This window comes from Macadamia integrifolia, chromosome 7 (assembly GCF_013358625.1).
Source record: "Macadamia integrifolia cultivar HAES 741 chromosome 7, SCU_Mint_v3, whole genome shotgun sequence".
In the NCBI taxonomy this organism is placed as follows: Eukaryota; Viridiplantae; Streptophyta; class Magnoliopsida; order Proteales; family Proteaceae; genus Macadamia; species Macadamia integrifolia.
The window spans coordinates 33,321,594-33,348,399 of record NC_056563.1 but is presented as its reverse complement, the minus strand read 5'-3'; the positions used below and the strand labels follow the sequence as shown (position 1 = coordinate 33,348,399).

Below are 26,806 nucleotides of genomic sequence, written 5' to 3'. Positions count from 1 at the left end.
TTTTTTTTTTTTTTTAAATACTGTTTAAGTGTACCGAATAATTTGGTTTAACATATGGGGTCTGAATTATTCGTGTTTTAAATTCAAATTAGTAAAATTCGATTCGGCCGAATAATTCACGAATTATTCGACCGAATTGTTAACTAGGGGCTGGAAAGGTTTGGTCAGCAATGATTATTACTTAGAGTTTAAGACCCCATATGTTTGATTAGAAAACCATGGTTGACCAAAACTTTTGGCTTTGGATTATTGTCACAGAATTTCCAGTAGCTTATACTTGTAAGTTCTTTTCCCCTTATTATAATGTTCATTTCTTCACATGTTCTTCCTTAGCTTACTTTTGTTTACATTTCTGATTGTCACCTTCTTTAGATTAAACAGACCTAACCCAGCAAACAGAATCCCATAATCTAGATAAATGGATTATAGAAAGATTTTAAGAAGATAATGTGCCAGACAAGTTACTTATTTTATTGCCAATTGCCAAAAACAAAAGGAAGGATTTTTTAATCTACCTCCCCTGTTGTTTGTCGTAATTACATAATTTTTCTTAAAAATCAAAAAATTACATTTAAATCCAAAAAGTTCACACCGTTAGTGTCTTATTTGGCTTAAGCCATTAGTTTCATTGAAACAAATTGAAAACCCCAAAAAGTCCTCATACCTTTATTCAAAAAGACCCTATCTTCCCCTCTCATTCCTTTCAGTTTTGGGTCTACAAGATGCGAGCAACGAAGACGAACTCTTCGACGAAGGTTCTCCTCTCTGGCGAAAGTCCTCCTCCCCGACAACGTTCTCCTCTCCGACGACGGTTTTCGTGATCCAATTGGGAAAAGATGGGTTTCTCTCCAGAAGTGGTATATGGGAATCTCTAATTCAAAGCATCTGCGTTGCTGGGAAGAACCCAGAAAAAGCATGCTCTCTCTTGCGGGATTGCTTAAGAAATCGCAGTAGTTGGCCTTCTTTTTCTACTTTTTCTTTGTTGATTAACAGTTTTAGTTCTCTGGGTAAGATGGATAGAGCTATTGAAGTCTTGGAGATGATGACAGACGAGAAAATCGGACACCCGGTTAATAATTCCATTTGTAGTTCAATAATTTCAGGGTTTTGTAGAATTGGAAATCCTGAGCTCGCATTGAAGTTTTATGAGAATGTTGAGAAAATTGAATCTTTTCGGCCTAATGTTGTAACATATACGGCTCTTGTGAGTGCACTTTGTATAGAGTGTAGAGTTAAGGAGGTTTCTGACTTGGTTTGTAGAATGGAGAAGGAAGGAATTGTTTTAGATGCTATATTTTACAGTAGTTGGATTTGTGGGTATTTTATTGATGGGATATTACAAGAGGCATATTAGAAGCATAAGTTGATGTTTGAGAGTGGAATAAAACGCGATATGGTTAGTTACACCATTCTTATTGATGGGTTCTCAAAGGAAGGAAATGTGGAAAAGGCAGTAGGGTTCTTAAATGAGATGAAAAATGTTGGAGTGGAACCTAATCTGGTCACTTACACTACAGATTGAAGCGCCCCCGAAATAATACTTCAGGATTCAAAACTAAAACCAATTAAATCCCAATCAAACCTAGCAATTGGACTACCACCCACCTTTGCCGGAGACGTCGCTTGAAATCTCACCGGTATATCAGCTCCTCTCCTCCTCCACCGTCGCACTCCACTCTCTCCATCTTATGGATTTTGGGTATAAAAGAGAAGAGAGGAGAGTCTTTAAAAGGGCTAGGGGCAATTTCATTAGTAAAAGTTCAAAACAAACACTTTTCTAATGGTGTCAATTTTTTAGGTTTAAATATAATTTTTTAAATTTCAAGGGAGATTATGTAATTTCGACAAACAACAAGGGAGGTAGATGTAAATCACCCAGAAAAAAAAAGGTTTAACTTGTTATTGTTGGTTCTCAAAACACGTCACAGATAGAGGTTTCTTTCATTTTTTTGTTTAATTAATTAATTTTTTTTCATAGGGTAATACTTAATTACTAGCATGTCCAATTAATAGTGAGGGAAGAAGAAGTGCTTGATTCATGCTATATGTTTGTAACAAATAGTTTTGTTGGTGGCGTTGCGTTCAGTTCGAAAGGCATGGTTTTCTACGGTCGGCCCCCTTGCCACTAGTTCGGCTAGCTAGTGAGAGGTTCTTTCAGGTAGGAAGCAGGCTGGGCCCTATAGGTGGGCATCTCTAGCAACGCAAGAAGCATTGTTCGCCACCACCTGAGAAGCAAAAGATTCGAGAGTCCAGGCAGAAAATACATGCATAGATAGTGGTCTAATGACAAGGGCCGACGACGGAAGCTCAGGACAGAGCTGTATGATGCGGAAGTCTCACGTTCGGTTCCCTGAGAAAGGAGTGGCTACCTACTGGAGCTTCGACCAACCACTACTGGTCAATTCCGCTTTGGGGCCTAGTAATCACATTTTATTCATGAAATGTGTTGGATTAGTATTATTCTGGATGAATCAAAATCATTTATTCGATCTAATGAACTTATTCCATCTAAGAAGTACCTTGACAACAAGAAAGATGTAAACGAAAGCCCTAGAAAATGTTAAGAAAGCTGGGAATTTTTGCTTAAATCACGAGAGTTGAACCCATAGCCTTGCTTTTAAATACTGCATCCCTTTCTTTTCTTTTTTTTTCGCTACTGGGGCGATCCTCCTAGTGAACTGACCGTACTTCAAACTGGCATAGGTGAACAAGTAGAATATAGGGCGCTTGAGAGAACCATGTCGAAGAATATACTTAATTCAACGTCTACCCATAACTTTGGGTGTTTATGTGGATATACCTCTTACATTGTTTCTGCAATTAGAATGAAAGACTGTTTTCCTCAACTCAACAATTCAACATAACTCAAACTTATCCACTGTTTTGAGAATTGGGCTGATCTTGATTCTGGCTGTCTAGAATCCCTAGAGCGGTCTATTTGTACTTGATTTTAGAGTTGGAGCGTATTTTGGGTTGATCCTGATTGATTCGTGATCGATCTAGGAACAATCTGAATCCTGATTCCGTTCTTTTAAACCCTGGCCTTATCCCAACCAAATAGGATCAACTACATTGATTTTTTTTTTTTCCAATCAGCTTTATTAGAAGTTATACATGTTACTGGTCCTGACTATTCAGATTGGCTTGAGATGAGCAACGATGTTACCTCCCAGCCGCTCATCGAGATCTCGTCTATTGTAATGGATATTAGGTACCTGCGGGTGAATTTTGAATTTTATATTTTCCTCCGTGTAAGGAGGTATGTAAATGTCTTTGCTTACTCAATTTGGCAGTGGGCTTGCGTTATCCCCTTCAGGGTATGTGTGAGTCCTCTTTTCCTAAGGATCTTCTGCATATTGCATGCCAGTTTTTGCCTTAGAGGTTGAATAAAATTGCCCACCCCTTGGGTTTTATATAAGATATTTCTTTTTTTTTTTTTCTTGGCATTCTTTTAGCTCCTTCATTTTGAATCAAATCATCATTCTTTACTGCAATATTAAAAAGAACCTTTGTTGCATGTCTATCCCACCTCAAATGACTTTCCCGTGATTTATCATATAGCGAAACTATATTCCCGTGATTTCTCATATTATTGAAACTACTTCTAAATCAAGTCTCAACATACTCATTTCAACCAGAGTGTTTTTACAAAATCTGTTCAACCGCATTCAATCAAGCTTTCATAACGTTGTAGTGAAACTTTTCCACCCCATCAATTTCCACGTTTCCAAGGCAATGCGAGGTCTTCAATCATCGAGAATTTAAACCTAATTTTTTTTTTGGGTAAGAAGAATATAAATCTTTGTTCGGTGATGATATATTGACATTGATGGTAGGTGACTCTACACCTTGTATTATTCTAACGGAAACCTAACCTCAACCTTCTGTAAGCCTCCGTAATCTTTGACCCCGATGAAACGAAGATAAGGCCCATAATAAGGGGTAGGGGTGGGGGGAGGGGTTCGAGGCTATTGGGCCTAGGTCCCCTTAGCTCAAAACTGGCTCAGCATAGCCCGGCCATGCCTGATCTTGATTGACCTCGGCAGCCCCTTTTTTTGTTGTTTCAGGCTTTCTTTTTTGGGTAGAATAGACTACCATACATACTCCGATCACTATTTTTCACTTTCCGACAATCCTTTCTTTGAGCTCTACAACATTAGGAGAAGAAAAAAACTCGTTCAAAGCCCCCATCTCCTTCCTGAAACACCTTTACTTACGAGTTCTATTAGGTAGCTCCAATACAAAACCTAGGTTGTACAGAATCACCAGAAGAGGTACAAATGCTACAATATCATGAGCATAGGCAATAAGAATTTTGAGACAAATAAATAAAACTAGCAAACTTAAATGCTGTGAAGGAGCTGAAAGCAAAGATCACTGGGAAATGATCAATGGCGAAACTTAACTGAATTATCAATGGGAAATGACACTGGATTTACAGAGAATGTAATGCGAAGCTAACAATAATTTTGTTCTGAAATATAAAGTTTATGTACAACCCATCTGCAATCTTAGACCAGGATGCAGGTATAATGGCATGCATGCTAGCATGCGGGTGAATATTCCACCACTTTCAGCAACAAGCACAACAGCAATCCTTCACTGTGCATTTCCTCTCACTATTCAAACTTTCTGGCCCAGAAAGCCGAAAATCCATCTCAAGCACTGCTACCCATCCTGCGTCCAGCTCCCTCATAATTCCAGAAAGGTTTAGCAGGGGTGCGCCTCAATGCCTTGACTCCCAATGGGTTGTCCTTGCTCTGTGTTGCAGTAAAGAAAATGTCAGCAAGCAAATTTGGTAGATAATAATGGAAGCTTAACCTATAAATATAAGGATCGAGAAGCATATCAATACCGTTAGGCAAGTCCCTGCTTCAACATTACAGACGGGGTACTCTTCTGGGCAGCAGCTGTAGTGGTCTTCACAGCATGTGGCAGATTCAAGAGGGCAGCATCCCCATGCAAAGCAATAGTTACCATACTCGTAGACACAGCAGCAGGTGCTACTTTCTTCGCAGGTGTAGTAATTATCACAAACAGTTGGTGGCTTCACCGGAGAGGGAGGAGAAGGGCCAGGGTTAGGGGGGTTCTGACCCTTCTTGATTGGGTAAGAGGCTTGCATGGCAATTCCACACTTGCCAGTAGCAGTACCTTCCAAATTACGCTCCATCCTGATGTACCCATTTTCACCCCAGCTGGAACCCCATGAGTTCCTCACAATCCAGTAGTCAACACCATTCTCTGTGCCATAACCAACAGCAGCCACACCATGATCAAGCGCTGTCCGGCATGTTCCTGAGAATACACCCTGAAATAGTGGAAAGGAAGACTTCAGTTCCAGTTAACGAAGGAATGTCCCAAAAAAATTTATTCAATGATCTTCTATATACAAGATGGTACTCTTGAACTGGCAGTCCACAGTCTGCTCCACGAACCCAGCTTTTCAAAGACATACACTAGTTTTGTATTCGAAAGCACAAAAGGACCAATAGAACTACTCCTGTTTTGTGTTCAGGATAAAATGTTTTGCAGTAATGATAAGAATAATTCCTAGCAGTTCCCCAGTGCAATCAATTCCTTGGATTTCTACAAGCCCAAGATTCTTTTTTTTTTTTTTTTTGGGTGGGGGAGTGGGGTTTGGAGATTCTGAAAATCAAAATACAGGATTTGCAAGAGGATTAAACAAACATCACATGGTAAGTGATGTTCACATATGAATATTGGATTCATGGTCATAAACGTTGATGTACGTAGATTGATAAATAGAGGAGTAAAGACAGATTTTTGAATCCCTGTTCCAAACAAAGCTCAATCAGATCATCAAATGTTCCCAAGGTCCGTATCTAAAAAACCCAGATCCAGACCGGAGGTCCTCATAGGGTCCCTAGACTTGTGTTGCATGTCAAATGTTCCCTAGGTTTCACTTCAATCCAGACCGTATGTAATTCCTCCTTCCTCGTTCTTCTGTTACTAGATCATATATCTGTAACTGATGCACTCAAATCTGTATTACTCCCCTACTTTACCTTCCATCGTAAGGAACATTTAATCAGTTTGGGTTGGCATTAGAAGGTTTAACCTCCTCACGGACCCAATCTCTCCAGGGAGAAAACCATAAATACTAGACCAAAAAAAAAGGAGAGAAAGATTAGGTATTTACAGATTGATAGAATTGGAAAGCGCGACCACCAGCCTCAATGGCAACACTGACAGGTTGATTGGCCACGGCCTTCTTCAATGACAACTCGTCGTTTTCAGGAACATCCTCATAACTGTCGATGGTAACAACCTTAGCATTTTTCTGCAGCAACAACAGAAAGGGTGAGCAGAATTACTAACAGCAACTACAATATGGCAAGTTTGTGAAATCGTGTTGGGTGGTGACAAATTTCAAAAAGGAATACATACCCTATACACATCGCATTTGCTATCGGCAGCTTTGTAAGGGTAATCGGTTTCGGAATCGACACCACCATTGCCGATGATGAATTCGAAGGCGTAATCCATGAGTCCTCCGTTGCATCCCTGGTTGTACGAGTTATCGCAGTCCACCAGCTCCTGCTCCGACAACGATATCAGATCTCCCGTCACAATCTTGTTAATTCCTTCCACCGCAGCAATTGTCGAGAACGCCCAGCAACTCCCTACAATTCAGAAAAAAAAAATTGAGAAACTCAGAATCCATCAAAGATAAGGAAACTGGGTGGCAGGTTCCTGGATAGAACCCGCCGGCCATCGATGGCCCCAGTTCACGAGAACTGATGGGCCCTACCACATCCACCACCGTCAGACGCAATGAATCTAGACTTGATATTGAGCCACCAACCAATAATAATAATGAAGGAATCCAACGGAAACCCCTCCATGGAGGACTCAAGAGTGAAGAGTCCTTCAAAGGTCAATATCTTCTGCGAAATTCCCAACTTTAACCTTGCAAATTTCTATGCATCTAGCTTAGCGATGGTATTATGGTAATTCAGACAACTCGTCCATTATTTACTTCCACTGCAAGGAAACAACAAAAGTAAAGACGGAAAAAGGTCGAATTTTCCCTTCCCCGTGAAAAAAGTGAGCAGAAAATTGATGGTGGGCCGGAATCGACAGGGATAGGATTTTTTTTTTTTCTTTTCCAGGCAATTTCCAGATAACCAAACGATGCCAAAACAGTAAAAAAATTATAGATCGAAGTACTCACCGCAACTGCCTTGATCTTTGACATCAGCGACGGCACCTTTTTCCCTCCAATCGACGGAATCCGGCAGGCTATCACCGGCCCGGAAAGCGTAACGGTCGCTTTTAGGCCTTGATAAGCGGTGCTTAAGGTTGATCTTGGTGCCCAAATAGGTAGCTCTGTACTCCTCGTTGGTCAGATCGGCGAACCTGTTAAGGCCAACCTGGTAGGTACGGCTCTCGGCGTTGTGCTCATCGATGAACCTGAGGTTATCCTTGAAGATCTCAAACCTCTTTTCTTTTTCTCCTAAAGCGTTGTAATTTTTGCCGTGCTTCACCAGCCAAGATTCGTACAGAGCCATTAACTCGTCGTGGCTCCTCAAGCTAGAGCCTGTCTGCATTCCGTGTTTCTCATCGTAGCTGATGATCGACATGTCCATCGCCGAACACACAGCAAAGGACACAAGAAACAACAGGGCGACCATGGCCGACATCTTGGAAGAAGAAGAGGAAGAAAGGAAAGAAACCATGTTTTCCCAACACACAGAAAAGGGTAAGGGAAGGTATAATAGTTCTCTTCCAAGCGCAGGGGGAAGGGGGTTTATAAAGAGAAGAAGAGGGAAGGGTGAATCGTAAATATCCCAATCCGTAAAGGAGAAAAAAGGAAAAGCATCTACTATCTTTAATCTTTAGTCCTAGCTGGACAACTAAAGAAAAGGAGAAGCAAATGCGGATTGGATTTGATAGGGCCATAGGGGAGAAACGAGAGAGAGAGAGAGAGAGAGAGAGAGAGAGAGAGAGAGAAAGAGAGAGAGAGAGAGAGAGAGAAAGAGATAGAAACGTAGAGAACCAACCAAACGATACCTACCCGTAGAAATCGGAACGGTGGAAATTCTGCCATCGTGCCTTACCAATGGTGGTGGGCCAGGTGGGTTCAATAATTGATATTTTAATATTACTGAAGGCCCAGGCCCAAGCCCAAATCCAAGCGTAACCCCAGCTTTGACCATGGTTAACCTTTTTCCTAACCCAAGGTAAATTAGAAATGGGAACCGCCCGAAGCGGGGTTAGGCTTTGTAGTCAACGGAGGAATTGTGATTGCCACGTTGCCGGTGGCTTTTGATGGATCGGTAGAGCGTCTCTTCTGGTCCAAAGAGTTCTATTGCGCCAAGTAATCTCTATTCTTTACACATCAATTATATCGGCCCCGCTTGTCGCTATCGGCTCGTCAAGCCCATTATAACATTAACAAGTACAGCAGACGAGAATGTAAACAAAATAGGGAGAGGGTTCCTCGTAACGCCGGTGTGGAGAGGAATACGGACACCAGACCAATGGGTATTCTGGAATTGGTATCATCTATATGGGATCACAGATTCAAATGTAAGAGAGTGAAATAATTACAAAATTCGTAGAGGGATATGGCACCCGGGTATCGTGGGGAAGTTTTTACTTTTCCTTTAAATAAAATATGGTAAAATTATTTGGAATTTAAAAATATAAAAAAATATCTTTGCCCGCAATGGGTGTAAGTTTAGTCATGACGGCCCGAATTCTGTTTAATCTGATTATGAGGAACAATCCAGCCCAACCTAACTTGGCTCGATTTTAATCCTAATTTATTATCATGTTTAGTTATAGTGTCCCTCTTCCTGTAGCCCTACGTAATGTGTTATACTTCTGTTTGTATGACTTCAACCCACGTCATATGTTACACAAGCCATATACTCTTACCAATTGAGCTAAGACGACCAAATGGTTAAATCATTTATCTCATTTTCTTTGTATAGGATGTCTTAATGTTTCATGTCATGTATTTATGTGAGCTTTAGATATAGTAGCAATTATGAAAATTTTAGCCAAAATTTGGTTTAATTCAATTTTTGGAAGATGTGATGAAGCCAAGTGATTAAAATGTCTATCTTATAACTAAATTGATAACCTTACCTGCTGTAAATTTATGGATTAGGGTAGACAAAGGCTAACCATAGTCTTAAAATCTCTCCACTCCTTTGGTTAGTACAGGCTTAACATTTGCGACCTTTTGTTGGACACAAAAACTATATATATATATATATATATATATATGATGACTGAGGGTCAACCCAACTCAACCTTAAACTCGATAGGATTGGGCCTAAGCATGAACCCGATAAGATTGGATTGGGTCAGGATTGAGTTTAAGGACCTAGGGTTGAGTTTGGGGTTTTAAAAAACCCAATCCAATTTCACCCCTACCATTAACATAAAAATTTAGACAATTCAACATTGGTTGGTTTTGATCAAATTCTTACATCAGCCAAATCCTTTTATAAAATATAAAATTTCACCATGTGGTGAACATGGATTCTTAAGTAAATTTCAAATTTTATGATTCATCTCAATCGCACGTGATATATTATTATTTTATGTTTCCTTTTAGATATTATTATTATTACTATTATTTTACCCGATCCAATTTGTCATTGTCATATGTCATAGTGTCATAGCTATTAAAGTCAATCGTCTGAGTCACCAAAAGAAGTCAATTTAGGGCGGAAAAAAAATTATAATCATGTTTGTATAATCTATTTAAAATTTTATTTTTATTTTTCAATCAGAATTTTTTACTACAAACAATAATATAATCAAGGGTAACCATAATTATAATGATTTGGTCAGTAGTGGCCCCCGAGCGGTGTATTACAATATTACTATTTAGTATTAAAAGAGCAAAACATGGTAGGATGAAAAAACCGACCGATCATGCATGTGATTTTTTTTTTATTCGAACAATATCATGCATGTAATTTGAATCTCAAGTCTCGACCCTTAATGGCTTAGCCATCGGAGGATTAAGCCCATTTTGGGGCTTAAGTCGCTGTGTGGTCTCAATTAGCCGGAGAAACGCAAGGTCCTTGCTTTATGTAACTTTATTATATGAAGTTTTTGGTTATTTACGTTATTCATTAGATGTTGTTAGTTTGAATTTGATCAGTTGCTTGTACGATTATCGAGATAGATATTAAATGCTCACATGTATGACTAAGTGATTAAATATATAACAGATTCAAATTTTTTTAATTATGTTCATTTTTTTTTGTGGCAATCATGCCCAATCTACAACTGATGAATTCCTAATGTCAGTGTCTTCTGGAATATCATGTTAATGATTCGTTTGTTTGTAAAGCCCTATACCAAACATGTAGGATAAATTGGTAAGACCCAAGAGTCTATTTCTTATCCCCTCCCCCAAACCCCCCGCCCCCCCCAAAAAAAAAAAAACTTTATAATTGCATAACCTAATCGAAATGGAATTGAAACAAGCAAGGGAAAGTAATTCGCAACCACTCAAAGGGGATGAGTTAAGTTGGGAATCTGTTTAGATTTATTGGGAAAGGCTCGGGAAAGGTTAGCTAGCACCTTTTGTGTTTATCTAACTATTCTTCAAATGAAATGGCCTCACATTCCTCTTACGGTGGAAACCTTTTTACTACAACCCATTGGTAGGCTTCCTCTCTAGAGAGGTTTGCTTAATGACTTTCCCCTTCTTTTTTTTTTTGGCTTAGTGGACTCTCTCCTTATATTATTATTGGAAAAATGAGCAGTTCAAGAACATGACTCCTGAGTTTGCACCCTAGCTAATGATAGTGCACGCATGGCATCAAGAGGTACAAATCCTAGATGTTCGTAAGCCATAGGATATATATCCAAGCCATCCCAATCCTTAAATTGTCGTTGGAGGATCCTTGGAGAGGAGCTAAATTACATTGCTAGGTGCCCAACCAATATTACTTTCTTTTTCCCTTTATTTTCAAAATGACCACAATGCCCTCCCTTTCTAATACCCTTATCCCAAACATGATAGGCTATTCCAAGTTCCAACCCTAGCCCACTAGCCCAATTTGACTTTAATGCTACTGAAAGAGACGTATGGGGGTAGAGCGAACACATGGGCACCTACTTTTCTCAAATAGAACACTTAAAAAATAAAGCTGTGTTTGGTATATATATTTTAAGAAATAGATTTTGGGTTTATAATATATTGTGAAGTGGAAAAAGAAAATTAAATAAATAAATAAATAAAATAATAGACTACTAAAAACATAGCTGTAAGAAAAATAGTCTCATGCGTTGGTTTTGGTCAGGACAGTTGGCACCGATTGCCTCATTCCTTAGTTTGAAGGGGAAGCCCATTAACTTAAGGGCTAAGGCCTAAGGTGCCTTTAAAGGTTAGTTCTATAAATTGAATCCGTAAGATATTTTATATTTTTTGCTTTCCCTGTTGAAAGTTCAAACCTACATATGACGTGGACTTGAAGAAAGCATGAGAATGAAAGTGAGAAAGAGATGAGAGATTTTTATGAGAGCTGGGAAGTGATCTTTGACGTCATAAATTAAAAATTGGAATAAAGAATTTTTATTTTGGTAAAAATTTAGAATAAAGAAGTACAACTATTTATAAGGAAATATGTTCCACTGTTCCAGAAAGCAATGGATTGTATAGATCGATCTATATGGTTAAATGTCAAAGTACGGTCAATTTAAGGAATTGATCCTTGATGAAAGAGTTCACTCACGCCAGAAGGGTTCCTCAACTGTGGGCCGGTGCCTTTTACGCTAGTGTGGAGGTTAGATCCATAGGGGTAGAATTTTTATCTTTCATATGTGGTGGGAAGGTCATTTGGTCCTTTTTATACATGGACGCAATGGCACGCTGTATTTTCTGACAATTTTCCCCATTATCGTATGAATTTTTTCACACTCATGGTCCAATGGGTTCATATGGTGTCTATAGGGTAAAAGGGAATAGTGAGGGTATTATGGGCTTTGTACTATAGAGGCATATCATTTTTTATGATCTTTTTTTTTGTTGGAATTTTCATGACCTTTGATGGGTGCAATAAAACTTTCTCCTAATTTTGTTTTAGATTGAGTTCCTTATCCAGTTGAGTAGCATATGTTAGTGTATCATTTTGTCCATCTATCCTCTCTCATATTAAGGGATATATATGTCATTTCATAAGAGGGAGGATAGATAAAGAGTAAATACACAGGGACGCACTACTACTCACCCTGCCAATGTTATTTCTCCCATTTTTTAACGTTTTTTCTCACATGATCTTAAAATGCAGCTTTCATATAGATGATATTTTTTTATGACGCTCATTGATGTTGTGTATAAATTCTTCCCCACTGACCACTATGATTTCTTGGACACCCTTAATTTATTGACACTGTTTTAAATGTCAAATAATTTTTTAATAAACAAATATCAAATAATCTTTGACATTATTTTTTACCATAATATAAGTAAGTTTAAATTCCTAACGCTTCAAAAGTGTATTAATAGAACAACGATATCACTTGAGAATGACATAATATTAGGTCACTTTCAAAATATTTTTAAATTCTCTTTTACTCTTATTAAAAAATAAATAAAAATAAAATATAAACTAATTAAAATAAGATTACATGTTCTAAATACACCTATATAGGTGTTGTTGTTTAAGCAATCTCTCTCTATAAATGAATGAACTTTTCTTTATTTATCTTATTCCCTTATTACCATTATTTAAAAAACCCAAAATTATGCATAAAAAACACTTTTGAATATTTGAGTGGTTTTTCTTCTTATTTTTTCCCTAATGTAGGGAGGGAGGAAGCTGAAGGTGACGACTATCTTCTATAAAGGCAAGTCAATAGAAACACATGAGACATACTATACAATTTGTTATATAGCGAACCCACATATCAAAGAAGAGAGTGTGAAAAGATGCATGATACCTGCAAGCCTGCAACATGGAAATCAATTTCCTTTATTTTTAAACATTTGCATCATTTCAACATATTAGTCTAGAATCGAGATGACACTTAAGAGGTACATTTGTTGGATCCTAGTGGTGAGGGATTCTTCTTCACCCACTCTCCTTTCGATAAAGGAAAACTTTTGTCAAAAGAAAAAAGAAAAGAAGATCAACGCTTTTCTTTTTTTCTTATTTGGGCTGATTGAGTTATTTTCAACTTGTAAATTAAAAAAAGTTTTCCTTTAACACGGGAAAGGTTCACCACACCATCTTTTGGTATCCTACCCCATAATAACATATTCCGCAAAATATCTACGTACATCTGAAATCAATGATCAAAGGATTCCCCTTCATCGTGATTTTAGAAAAATTCAAACTTTTTTTTTTCTTTCGTCTTTTACTAAAACTTGCAAAGTTTTGAGATATTATAATTGCCCACCGCCCATCGAAAATTTGTGGAAAGAAAATGGCCACATAAACTTTGAATGGATTAATTTCATGATAAATATACATAAAAATAGGGAAAAGTATCAATTAGCCATGTGCGTTTCCTACTCCCTTTTACGGGAATTATTTATTTATTTCTTAAAAAAAAAAAGAGATTTAATTCTTCACAATGATGGGTGTAGTTTTTTTTTTTTTTTTTTTTTTTGTAACATGATGGGTGTAGGTTACCTACTTACCTAGCAGTTCAGAGAATCTTTGATAAAATAATATATATAAATTCATACTTTTTCTACCTTGAGGAAATATGAATAATATTTATTTAAGTTTTGATTATATATCACTTACTAGATAAATTAATTCTTTATTTCATATCAATTATTAGATAAATTCCAAATGAAGAAAGATTCAAATCTGAATTTTTCAAATTTTATTAAAAAAAAAGGAAAAATCTTTAAAATCATACTCTATATTCAATTTAAAAGATATAAAAATGAAGATAAGTGTTTCAGAATATCCAGAGGGGTCAGAAAGAGTGAACTGGGCTTGGGCTTGAGCATGTGCAGGCCACCCAACTCAACTTGGCCTAGTTGCTTCTGTTACAGACACAAGCAAGCATGGGGTTTTTGTTAATGCAAGCTGACTGAATCATGGGCTGATGGGCTCATTATGGGTCCCATCTGATCTGGCCTACTGGCTACTACACTCCTTTATCCCACCACCGAAGCTCTCAACCAATGGACTGGAAGTAATAGACTGTTGATGTCCCCAACTAACACTTTTTTTTCATTTTGGATAGACCCCAACTAACACCAACAGTTACCGGAATTTCAGTTAGCTTTTGGATACCAAAGAGGATCAGATCAATCTTTCTTTCTGACAGAATGGGCCCAGTTCCTCTCAGCCCACGTGAGCACTGTATAAGATTCTATGGGAGTCTTAATTATTGGATATGGACACTCTGAGGCTTGACTCAGATTCTTGGAAGACTTGGCTTGGAATAAGCCTGACCCAGAAGGTGGCCTGTATTAGCAATGAGTGGGCTCGGATCTTACTAAGCCCACAAAGATGTGTGAACCGGCCCAGACCATTTAGAATTGAGAATTATTGAGATTTGGCACTGAAATATGGGGAAAAGATTGCTACATAATAAAAAGTTGGTGCAATGTATAGATTCCTTGTTACACTGCTAGGAAATCCTCCACCTTTGAATATTTATTCAAAGTGGGCTCCACTTCAATTTTCAATAATATAGCCCATCATTGGCCTTGCAACATGAAATTGCTAGTTTTCTAATCATTCCCACCAATAGTTAGTAATTAAATAAAAATGATTAAATAGTAATTAAATGATTAAGAGAAGAAGCCTCAAGGATTTGTAAATTATCTCTCTTTACTTTATTTTGACAAGTGGCAAAAGTTAGCTTGATAGGGAATCCCAGTGCGTTTCCTTGTTGATGTACGATGTCTTGTGTTCCGTCACAGTTTAATCCAAGGAGTACTGATACAGATGCCTCGACAAAACAGAACGGCGGTCCCATTAATTTTTTATTTTTGGGTACTTTTGTACTTTTCGAAATGGGGTTTTTTGCTATATATTTGTAGCGAGGTTTTTCTTTATCCGTAATGCAAGTAATATTGAGAGAAGTGAGGACGAGTGCTGTAACCCTATTCTCCTTTAATAGTGAAGTATAATCTCATCTCACCGAGGATGTAGGCAATCTTGCCGAAACTGGTAAAACCTGTGCATTGTTTGTTATTGTTTTTTCATTACCTTTTGCATCGCTTTTAAGGTTGTGTTTCCACATCCCTATCAATAAAATTTGGGGCTACAGGTTGTGCAACCTAAGGTAACTTAGGGCCCGTTTGATAACGTTTCAAGAAACGCGTTTCTGCCGTTTCTGTTTCCAGAAACAGTAGAAACAGAGTAAAAAACGTTTGATAAAACTGTTCCGTTTCACTTATTTTCAGAAATAGAAATAGAAATTTTTACTTATTTATGGTTCAAGAAACGACTTAGGCGAAACAAGTTTAACTTGTTTCGCCGTTTCTAGAAACGACTTGTGGCCATTCTTTCATTGGTTACTATCAACTTCTAAAAACATGACTTATCAAACACCTTCAATTCCATTTCTATTTCTAGAAACGAAAATTTATGTTTCTGCCGTTTCTTGAAACAGAAACTGCAGAAACGTTATCAAACGGGCCCTTAATTTCAGCCTAAGCACGTCTTGGTGACTTGCCTGAGCTTGGGCTGGAAAACCCCAACACAAGCCCAGCCCACCCAGCCCCGATCAGCCTGGTCTTTAAAGCCTGACAAAAACATTTGTAAATATGTTTGCTTAGTGGTCCTTGAATATAAAGGGCTGGGTTTTCTTAGTCCAGGCCCATTCTAAAGGGCTTGAAATCACAGCCCAAGTAGACCAGATAGGTACACTTTTGCTACACATCATGGGCCTATCAACATGACCCTTGGCTTAATTTTTTCTCTGAATTCTTTGTGGGGCTAGGCCTTGCTGTTGCATTTAGCCTAGCCTAACCCGAAATATTCTATATGAAAGAAAGAACTCTACCTGTTAGTGTGTGTCTACGATTAAATATGGTGAATATCAAAAGATCGCAACTGCCTCACGTTGAAGATGCTTGCGCATATGCTTTTATTGACCACTCCTACTGGCAAATGTCCTTTTGTTTTCATAAATGCCCTTCCGTGCTGCCATTAAAAGTCTTTAGAGCAGCATTTATAGAAGAAAAAGGGTGTTTCATCATGTTGACATATGGGTAGGTGATTTAGTTTCCAAATGAAGCTGGTTTTAGAACAACAACTAGTAAAGTCTACAACCATAATTCAAAAAAGTCATGATCAATAACCCAACAAACATTATGTGATTTTTTAGAATGTAGTGGTGATTATGGATTAAATTATTGGAATAAAAATCAAACCCTAATATAGTACAAATTTAGGTGGAGGTCTCAATCCCCAGTGATTGTGGGAAAATGGGAACTGAAGCAGATAAATCAGAGATGTGATTCCCAGGACCCTAAGGTTAGCTATCGAGAAAAGACTTAAAAACAAAGCTAAGTCAATTGCATTTTATTGTTTGGACTCATCCTAATCCAAAGATTCCAAACTCACCGTTCAAGGGAAAGTGGTTAAGGCTTAAGTGCAACTTTTTGTCGCCTAGGGTGAACAGAGAATATCTTTATCCATTATGATTTCACGATGTGATTAGATCCTTGAAGTAACAAACTTCATTATTAACTCTCATTTTCTATCGTTGAAGGTCTGAAATACCATTCCTTGATCAAATCAAAGGATCATATCAAATGATTCTCTCTTCATCTTAGGTGATGAAATCCCGATCTTAGAATTTCCATGCTCTAAAAAATGGAATGAAGCCAAAACTTCTCCTATTTTGTATGATGGAAATTTAAAAAGAACCACCTTAACCCATTGATCTTTTTTCAAACCTCACCAAGGCTCCATGTTTTTCATTTTTTTTGTGTGAGAAGTACTGCTTTTAGCCCAATCTTAAAGATATTGAAGAAATGAAAGGCATGGTATAAACACAGAAAAGGTAAGTCTCATTGACAAATCTGCTATTGCCTAATGATGGAATTGTCCAATTCCAACATCCAAAATGCATTAAATTGACGGTGACAAGAAATTTGGACAAACTTGAAAAGAAAATTAGAGAGATAAATTTTCTTTTACGTTATTCATAGTATCTGTCTCTGAAGTGCCAATTTAGTTTTAGAGCCTGGAGCCCTGAGGCCTGGACTAGATATTGGAGGAAGTAAAGTCCAAAATTTCATGCTCGTGTGGGGCCTTGCTAAAACTGCCAACCATTCTATCACGGTCACGGTTACGGTTTTAATAATTGATCCGTATGGATATTAGTCATGGGAAAGTGAAATTGAAGTATGGACATCTTTCCATAACTTACATAGAGTACATTAGCAAGTAACGTCCTTTTTGAAATATCATAAGATAAGAGAAGAAAAAGATCAAATTGCCCCGCCTGTGCGCTCTCCCATTGACCACATATGTTAACGTAGACAACATTAGGCTGGTAGGGGTTTTTTTTCATAGATAAATTATTTCTCTCTTATTTTTCAATTTTTTTTTTTCTTTTCTTATCAATCAAACACACCCATAATTCCCAAGACCCCAAAAGTCAGTTGCATTTCACAGTTGTTTCGACTCATCGTAATCCAAACTGACCCTTAGGGGAAAGTGGTTAAGTCTTAAGTGCGAGTTAATGACCAATGGAGGGTGGGGTCAAACTGCTCCCAGCCGATTAGGATAAAATTGATTCCCCACACAAAATTATAGGTTTCAGCATTTCATGAGGACAGCTTCATGATCTTGACCTTCTTACTTCAACATCCCACATGGCACAGTGAAGAGCCACTTAGATATTCAATAAATTTCTGACTATATAACTTATGGGAGAGGGTGGGGTCATGCATTTTAAACTCAAACTCTGGGTCGAATTGGTCCATGTTGATTTTGATTGGGATTGAATCGAAATTGGTTCCAAAAACCCTAAATCAGCCCTTTTAATTTGAAAACCTAACGTTCTAGTCTCAATAACCCTAGAAAATTGGTCAATTTGGAACGTTTAATATCAAGATTAGATGTTGTTGATTCAACCGCTTCTATGTCAATTTTTAAAACATTGGAAAGAGCTCTTGAGTAACACACCAATAAGGTGTGATGGAATGGTTTCGTACATCAAAGGATATCAAGGTCATTTTATTAGAGTCTCATAGAGCCTTCTCCCCTGAAAAATTATAGTCCTAATCTTCTAGATCGGATTTAGGCATTTTTGTTCACCTTGGACTGTATGATTACATATATAAAATAATGAATCTCATCATTAACTTTCATCTTTTGTTATCGAAGACCAGGTAAAATCCCATAGATTAAAAGATTTTTTATTTCACCTTGGATGAATGAAAACTCTTTTGTTACCTATAGCGAGTCTTATTAGCTCCAAATCTTAAAAGAGATTATAAACAGAGAAAAGATAAGTATAACAAATCTGCTATTCCCTAATCCCTTTTAAATTAAGACTTCCCACGTGGGAATTGATCAATTCCAGCCTCCAAAGTAGATTAAATTGGCAATTGACGAGAAGTTCGGAGAAATTGGAAAAAATTAACATTCTTTTACTTCATTCATAGTATCTTGTCCCTCAAGTGTCATTTTCAGATTTAAAGCTTGAAACCGAGTAGAGGAGGAAAGTTAAATTGGAATTTTCTTCCTCACTTCGTTCATGCTAGCTGCCATACCGCTTTACCAGATCCTTCCTTCTCATCATTTTTTTTCTTTTTTTAGACATTTTTTCTTCAAGAATAATATCTTGACCAAGAGATTAGATGATGTGCAGAGGATATAAGGAACAGTTGGGGAGTAAGAGAAAAAACATTTATAACCTTAGATTCATGCATTTTTCTTTGAGAGCAGATCATGTCTTCTTACGAAAATCATTCTCATATAAGATTAATCCACACTGATGAAATCTGTGAATTATATATTCTCATACGAGAACCTGATCTATATCCATTTTCTTTCACCCATTACATATAGGAACTACACACATGGTGGAGGAAAACTTCCTTTATAAACTAAAAAAAACTGTCCGATAATATGTATCAGCATTAAGACACAATGGGTGCGAAAAGACTATGCTATTCCACTCTAAAGATGCTCGTGCACACTTTCTCATTGATAACGGGTGTTGATATGTACATAAGTTATAGGGTAACGTTCTCTCGTCAATTTTAAATTATGTAATGCCATTTTTTATCCTTAGAGGATAAGGAAGACTGGCTCCGAGTCTCCGACTGTACAAAAGAGGATAATTATAATATAAGTAGATGCTCAATTTTAATCAGCCAAACCACATCATGGTTACACGTACAATGCAAAACCCATCATCATGAAAAATTGGATTTCTACTATTACATCAGCCATTAATCATATCATAATCAATGTTTTAGAATAAGTTTGAAAGAGTAAACAATTTTGGGAATATATATTTTTCTTAGATAGGCTAAGGTTGACACATGGCTTTTCTTGAACCATAACCATATATCAATTTATATATGGATTTATACACGTCTAGTAGTAGTCAACATCGTGTGGATGGGTTTATGGTTATCTACTTATCTCTATTCCGTACTTTAAAAAGTAAAATAATTTTGATAGTTTCTCAAGAAAATGTGGTTAATCTCTACCTAACGCAGCCGCTTATCCATACGTACATTCTTCTAATATCTTATAATTTCTATACCATACACGTGTTTATCTTTCATTTAATTTTATCCATCAAATTTCAAATTAGAATTGGGGTATTGGGAATTGTTTGGTCGGTGAGACTTTTTAAAAATGATTTAACTCGTAAGTTATAGAAAATTAATATTTAAATTTACGTATGTATGTACGTGTGAGTATTTGCATATGTAATGTATGTGATTGATATCTGATTATGTGACTGGTTATTATCAATAGATGAATAAATAATGGGCAAGGCTAGCGTTACAATGCCCAGATACATCTGAAGTGAAAATACCAATCTGTACGGGACAGTTGGATCTTTTTATACTTAACTGTATCTAGACGTGAAAAATATTAGATGAAGGTTTTTTTCTCCGTGAATAATAATATAATAATAATATTTAAATTTTGTTCGTTTAATTTTATTATCTTATTGGGAGAGTGATAGATATGCTAGAGGGTTACTTTAAAATCTTATGTATTAACAGAATTTTAACCGTAAGATTTGATCATCATAAATAGAACGGTTGGATAAAGAGAAAAGATCCAAACCTTCAATCCACGGTTGTTACACCATTTCTTTCCCCTCTGCAACTGATATGTGACGCACTTTACAGCCGATAAATCGTTGCATCTCCTCCCTGCCCTCTCTCCCTTTCCCTGCCTCCGCTGGATCTCCCTCCCGCCCTCGTTGTTGGGTTTCAATATGTCAATCCCCTTACTCTTACCTCTCAAATCCTTTCGCCCTCTTCCAGCTGCTTCCGCCTCTTCAGCCTCTACACTAGTTTAGACTAAGTTGGAACATTTCTTCAGTCAAGCAGTGAGTTAATGGCCCATGTAGCACCCTTTATTGAATTTGATTGCATTTAGGCCAGCAAGATTATATCCAGGAGGAATTAGCCTCACCTAAACGATAAAGCGTACAAGTTTAGAATAACAAGGACGGTATAAAGTTGTCAACAACGTTCGGCCTCTACGCTAGGTTAACGAGCTATTTCTTCTATATCACTCTCCATTGTGCTACGGAAGCAAACCCTTAAAATAAAAACCATTTTAGGTAAGAAGAGGGTAGCAAAGTGGGTTCGCAGAAAAGTGGGGCGGGGAATTTGCAACGGCCCATTTTATGGGTAATCCGCTAGCATACCAAGCCTTTTTCCTGATCGTATCTATGTGAAGGAGTGTATTTGACCTCAAATTCAGCATATTTGTGACATAGGTTTACTTCTCTGAAATTTTGGTTCCAATAAGACAAAGGAAAAGAAAAGGGGGGAGCGGGGAGGATCGTGGCTAACCTCAGCATTTGGTGGTTGTGATCAATGATTTAAATCTTATGTTTCAATCGTTCACAAACAATTATAAAAGTACGTATCATTGCAAGAGCTTTCCGCAATTGCAGGGCTTGGGGAAGGGGATATGTACATAATCTTACACCCACCTTTTGTAAAGAAGTTTTTTTTGTTTGATCATCTAACCACCAAGTTGTAATAAAACAATGTCATCATTGCTCAACCCGATGATAGGCTAGTATGATTGCTTTGAGATCACTTGATATGGACTTGAAAGATTCCGACTCCATAAAATGACTTATAAGATAAGAAAATCCAAGACCGTATATTAACTCACATCAAGTTTCTTTTGAAATCGATATGAGATCAGTCCCATATGATGAATATGGGATTGTACCTGGGGTATGACATGAAGTCTTTTTTAAATGGTAAATGGACGGAGAAGCTTGGGGAGGGAAATCGGTGGAAAAATGAAGATAGAGATCCACTTGCGTAAGACGTCACAGCCTCCTCACAGGGTGAGTGGGGTGCCACTGCAAGTGGGTATTTTATGTCTTTAGCTGAGGAGATCGTGGAGAGTGGAGACTATGAGTCTGAGAGAGCGACTCTCCTTCCCCTGCATTAGTGATTCTGTTTGACCATTAAAGGAATGAGGGTTTGGCAGAATCTTTGGTTTGAAAACAGCACTGGTGCCCACCACTCACCTCCCTCTCTGTCTCTCTCTATCTTATCCCCTCCCGTGTGACCGTGTGATCGTGTCTGTGGGTGGTCCACCTCCTTGCGAGCTCTTGGCTCTGTGCATTTGGGTTGTGTGCCTGTGACTCTCAGCATGTGGGGAAGAGACAAGAAGCCATTTTCATTTCGACCAACGTGTGTATGCAAATTCCGAACATTGAGCCCTTAAATTGAGACTTGAGTTTGTTATTTTAAGGATTCTATTCCATAAACTCATGTGAACAACCCTACAATGTTTAAAATATAAATATTTTTAGCTATGTGTTAAACTTATTTTAGCAATGATTACCTTAATTTTTTTTATTAAAAATAAAATAAAATAACAAAAATTATATACCCGTTGAGCATGAGTGGAGTGACTAAACCAAAAGCAATAAAATAGAAATTCTTTCTTTGTGCACTGTAATGGTTGAAGGGACCATCTGTATAGAATCCTTAAAATACTATTTCACTCCCACAATAGATTGGGTTAGAAGTTTCTTAATCAATGTCAATTAAACCCAAATAAGAGTCCTAATATGTTATGTATTTTTAAAAACAGATTTTAGGTCTATAACATAATTCTACAATGAGGATTGGTATCGACACCCACCGATCCCTATTCTTAATTGATATCGATGTAACGTACAATACTAATCAAGTGTAAAAACATAACAATAAAAGAAAAACAACAATTTTAAATAACAATAAGGGCAAAATCATTCAATTCCATTGATATGGGCCGATCTAAGATTGATATCGGATCGATATCCACATTGTGTTTTAATGTTGATACATATAATAATAGTTCGGCCAATGGATGATCGCCACCTAACAAAATTTGGATGCTATGAACACTGTGGACCCATCTGTATTTGACATGGGGGCAACTGTGTATCCGGCTATGCACCTTGTCATACCCCTAAGACCCGACGGGTCGGTTCTCTCGGGGCAACAAAGCAGCCTTCTTTTCCTCGGGGAAATTGCTTGTTCCGTTAAACTGTTAGAAGTAGAACTCCGTTCCATAACCCGGAATCCACTTTTTTATTGGAGGAGTGGGACCCATTCTTGATTGAAATTATATTATATTTGTGGACCCCACTCACCCTTCCCAATCCAACGGTGGACACGATAGAGTAGCCGGCCCTTATACTGTCTGGCCTTTTTCATATTTTCAGCCACTAGGGAAGGTGAGACTGGAACTTTTTGTACACGTGGCTTTCTCTTGCACCGTATATTCACGCAATGATTTGGTTTCGGTAAACCCACGTCGGCAAAGAGTTATCCCTCTCCTTCACGATAGCTGCTAGCCTAGTAGCCTAGTAGCCTCAAAAACTTACGTGGCGGAGATTTTCAGATTGTGAGTTAAGATCCCAATCCGACGGTTCTCCGATCTCAGCCGTTTGATGTGCCTATGATAATATCCAATCAGAAGGATGAGTCAGAGTAGCGCTTAACCCTCTCACAGAAGAGACTATAAATATAGGAGGCCACTCGACCTTCTACTGATTTTATCAAGAGTGACGGAATAGACTTAAGGAAGATGGGAGGAAGATGAGAGGAAGCGAGGTGGGGAGGTCGAAGAGGTCTTCGACCTTTTTTATCTTAAATTTTGTGTAATAGATTTTTTCAGAATCTTTTTGCCCAACAAAATTTAGGCCTTTTTCTTTCTGTTATTTGAGGAGAAGAGCGTTTTCTTGGTCTTGATTTAGCTTGGATTCATGGGACTTCTCAGATCATTCCAAGTTTTTGAAGAAATAGGCAATTTCTAGGGTTTCTGATTCTTTGGCTTGAACGTTTTTTGAGGTGATTTGGGAACCAAGACTGGATAATTTCCCCCCTCCTTTTTTGCAGTTTATTATGGAATTTTGACGATCCTGGAGTTGGTTCAGCGTGCAGAACAGAGGATTTAGGTTGTTTGAGTTCGTTTCTTCCTGTGCTTCATTCTGCTAGTTCTAGCCTTTGAGTTGGATTTGAGTATCTTTTCCAATAGTTCCTTCTGGTTTGTTTAGTCTTTTGAGTTCTAGCCTTTGAATGTGATGAGAAAGATTTCCATATTTTTTTGGCGGAGATTTTTGGTTTTCTTCTTTTGTTTCTTCTTCCATCCTGAAGAAATGCTAGAAAACTCCTAAAGCTTCTTCCTGACTTGATTATTTACTGCTTATGTTGGATTTGAGACTTAACGGTTATCTTTGTTCTTTTCTCGATCACATCTCATCTTTTTGTTGGCTGATTACAATCTTGCCTTTATCTGCTTTGTTATTTCTAGTGGATCATTAATCATTTATTCCTATTTTAGTGGTTTCTGGAATTGGCAGAAACTCCACGAGTTTCTTCTTTTGCAGGTCTCAATTCTTTACCCAAAGTCTCGAACACACTGAAATTATTCCCATCCATTCCCTCTTCCAAACCCTAAAAGCAACCCTTTGCTCTTCGAGTCTACATCATCAGGTGTACTATCATTCAGTTTCCCTCTATCTTTAACGGATTTTTCTTCTTCTTTTTGGGGTCTATCTGTCGATCCGATATTTTTCCGGGAAAGAATGGCTTTGGCTTTCCCTCGATTTTCTTGGTGGTTGTGGAGTGGAAAGGATCACGAACCTACAGTGTCCTCTGGCTCTTCTTTAAATTCTTCATCTGATTTTGGGTTGGGCGTGCGAGAATTGGATACTGTGAAATTTCCTTCAGTAAAGGGAGGTAAGATGCACTCCTCGCCGAGAAGGATTAAGCGGAAATGGCATAGCAGAGAAGAGCGAAGAATTGACAGGGAATATGATCTGGTGCTGGTTCCATCCGATGGTGGGTGTTTATCGGGATCTGAATCTGACGATTCCGATTGGTCGATTGGGTGGTTGGAGCCCCATGCCCCTGATTTCCTGAGTGACGATGAGGCAGAGAACAGTTTCGCCGTGCTTGTTCAATGCTATGGCCGTGGTCGGAGGGAGCTGGCGGAGGTGGAAAGTCCCAAGACCCAGTTTCCAAAGACCCTGTTCTTGGGTGCCATCGGGAACCCCCCCAATACTGCTAGCCATTTTATAGGTAAATTCTTCGTTTCTTAACATTTATTTTCTACTTCTCCCTCCAAATTCAGTGATCATAATATATTTCCTCATCTTTTTTTTTTGTTGAAATATATTTCCCCATCTTGCTAGTGTGATATTCACTATTGATTCTCTGCTAAGAACTACACTCTTTTAAGCTTGGTCGAACTCGAATCAAAATGACAACGGTGTTTGTGATTCTCTAGATTTTTTCAGAGAAAGAACTTGAGAACAATTTTGATTGCTCATATATATGTTATCATCTTAGCTTGAGGTGATGGATGTATTTCATTGTTTCATGAATATTCTGAGTTATCCACCAGTTCTACCAATTGAGTGCAAAAAACCCATTTCTGGAGATGCTCTAATGGTTTACTTTTGCCATTTTGTGTCTTTTCTTGCTTTTTGCTTGTTCTCATGGTTTCTACTATTACCATTATGACCATTATCAGGGAATAGTGTAAAGCTAGAAGGCTTTTTTTCACCGAAAAAAAGAAGGGTAAAGGCAGTAGGACTCTGCACAATATTTTCTTTTAATAGTGTTAATTAATCATTGAAATAATGCCATTTTTGACAAATGTGCTACCATGACAGACATTATTATTTTGTGAAGCATTAGTGATATATTTAATTGCAATATTAAAAGAACTAGCCACTCTCATCACAGTTGATATATTCATTAACAACGTTTAGAACTCTCCAAAGTTATGGCTGTTCTATTCATTGTCTTATTTATTTATTTATTTTTCGTGGGTGGGGGATTAAGCTATTCATTGTCTCAAATCTCCTCTTCCTCTTTTGCAGAACAGTCTTTTTATTTTTTTATTTTTATGCTAGTTTAATTTTTCTTGGGCATTCAATGATTAACAAACCCCATTTTGGCTATTAAAGTATTCAATTTCTGGGGATGCAATTTTTGTCAAAATGCAAATATTTATGTTGGATGAAGCCACAGATTTTTTTTTTTTTTTTAAGTGATCTTAAATTCATACATTTCCACGATGTTTATATAACTGTATCTCTATGGTATGTTTAGTTTCAAACATTGATATATTTTTTTCTATTTACACTTCAGCTTGGGTTTGTTTAGGAATATTACTACAATTTTTTGGTTTAATTATTAATGACCCAGTTAGATTTATTTGCTAATGCAGTTATTTGGTGATCCCTTCTTAAGAAAGATTTGTTGTTGAACTGAGAACAAACTCATAGGGTTGGAGACTGTCTGGTTATTATTTATTTGACATCTGACTGATTACTTCTTGGTGTTACTTACCCATCTTACTGGTAGATCTTCAATTACAGTTTTAATTTGTTTATGTGAAAAAGAAACTGGTTCTGTATCTTTGCTTACACAATTATGTGCTTTTTACTTTTGATGTGCAGAAAGCAAGAAGTATATAGAAGAGTGGCTGTCTTCTCTTCAGAACAACTGAGAATCACTACTTGTTAGTTGCTGTCAGATTTGGCCCTAGGACAGTGCTTCTTCTGTGTAACTTGACTACCAGTGAATAATAGCATTACCAATCCAATGACTAAGGAAGTGAAAGCAGCTAAAGTTGGATGTGTATAAGGCCTGGTTTGCTCCTTTCTTCTCTTGGGTGCATATTACCCTTTTGCTTCTTCCAGGAGTAGGGACTAATTCGATGGAGAACAAGAAAAAAAATTTTGAGGGTGGAGGGGGGGAGGGGGGTGGTGCTGGTGTTTGAATCCTTACATATATAATATATTCTTTGAATGTAAATAGCCGCTGCTGTACATATGGGAAAGCATTTATATGCTTAAGTTATCAGTTCTTGTAAATATACCTTCTATTTTGTCCATAATATCGAAGGGCCTGACTGATATAGTTACTTCTTTCTTCTGCGCTTCTCTGATGTTTTATTGATCTTTTTTCTTTTCTTTTGGTTGCAGTTATCATTTATATTTCTCTTGATTGTTGATCTCTTTCTCCCACTCTCCACCACCCTTCCTCTGCCTACTGGTCTTCTGTTCAACACAAACGAATGGATACAAAACCAGCCACAGTAAGACGCGCCCCCCCCCCCTAAGACCTAAGTGATCTTCAGATTTTGGATGT

At 37.6% G+C, this 26,806-nt stretch overlaps 3 protein-coding genes across 3 annotated transcripts; 2 read left to right on the top strand and 1 right to left on the bottom strand.

The window, feature by feature from the left end:
* The first annotated feature begins 218 nt into the window (after positions 1-218).
* Positions 219-1,354, top strand: LOC122084941 (pentatricopeptide repeat-containing protein At5g57250, mitochondrial-like). Its single transcript, XM_042653355.1, has 2 exons — positions 219-279; positions 708-1,354. The coding sequence occupies exons 1-2, from the start codon at positions 219-221 to the stop codon at positions 1,352-1,354; spliced, it is 708 nt and encodes a 235-aa protein (XP_042509289.1).
* A 3,031-nt stretch (positions 1,355-4,385) lies between these two features.
* On the bottom strand, positions 4,386-7,751 carry LOC122084266 (probable cysteine protease RD21B). The gene is made up of 5 exons (XM_042652371.1): positions 7,196-7,751; positions 6,409-6,644; positions 6,161-6,301; positions 4,856-5,308; positions 4,386-4,760 (listed from the first exon to the last, which is right to left on the bottom strand). The coding sequence occupies exons 1-5, from the start codon at positions 7,698-7,700 to the stop codon at positions 4,659-4,661; spliced, it is 1,437 nt and encodes a 478-aa protein (XP_042508305.1). The 5' UTR covers positions 7,701-7,751; the 3' UTR covers positions 4,386-4,658.
* Positions 7,752-23,190: 15,439 nt separating this feature from the next.
* LOC122083191 lies at positions 23,191-26,579 on the top strand. Its single transcript, XM_042650903.1, has 2 exons — positions 23,191-24,724; positions 26,113-26,579. Exons 1-2 carry the CDS (start codon positions 24,229-24,231, stop codon positions 26,160-26,162), a joined length of 546 nt encoding a protein of 181 aa, XP_042506837.1. The 5' UTR covers positions 23,191-24,228; the 3' UTR covers positions 26,163-26,579.
* The last annotated feature ends 227 nt before the right edge of the window (positions 26,580-26,806 follow it).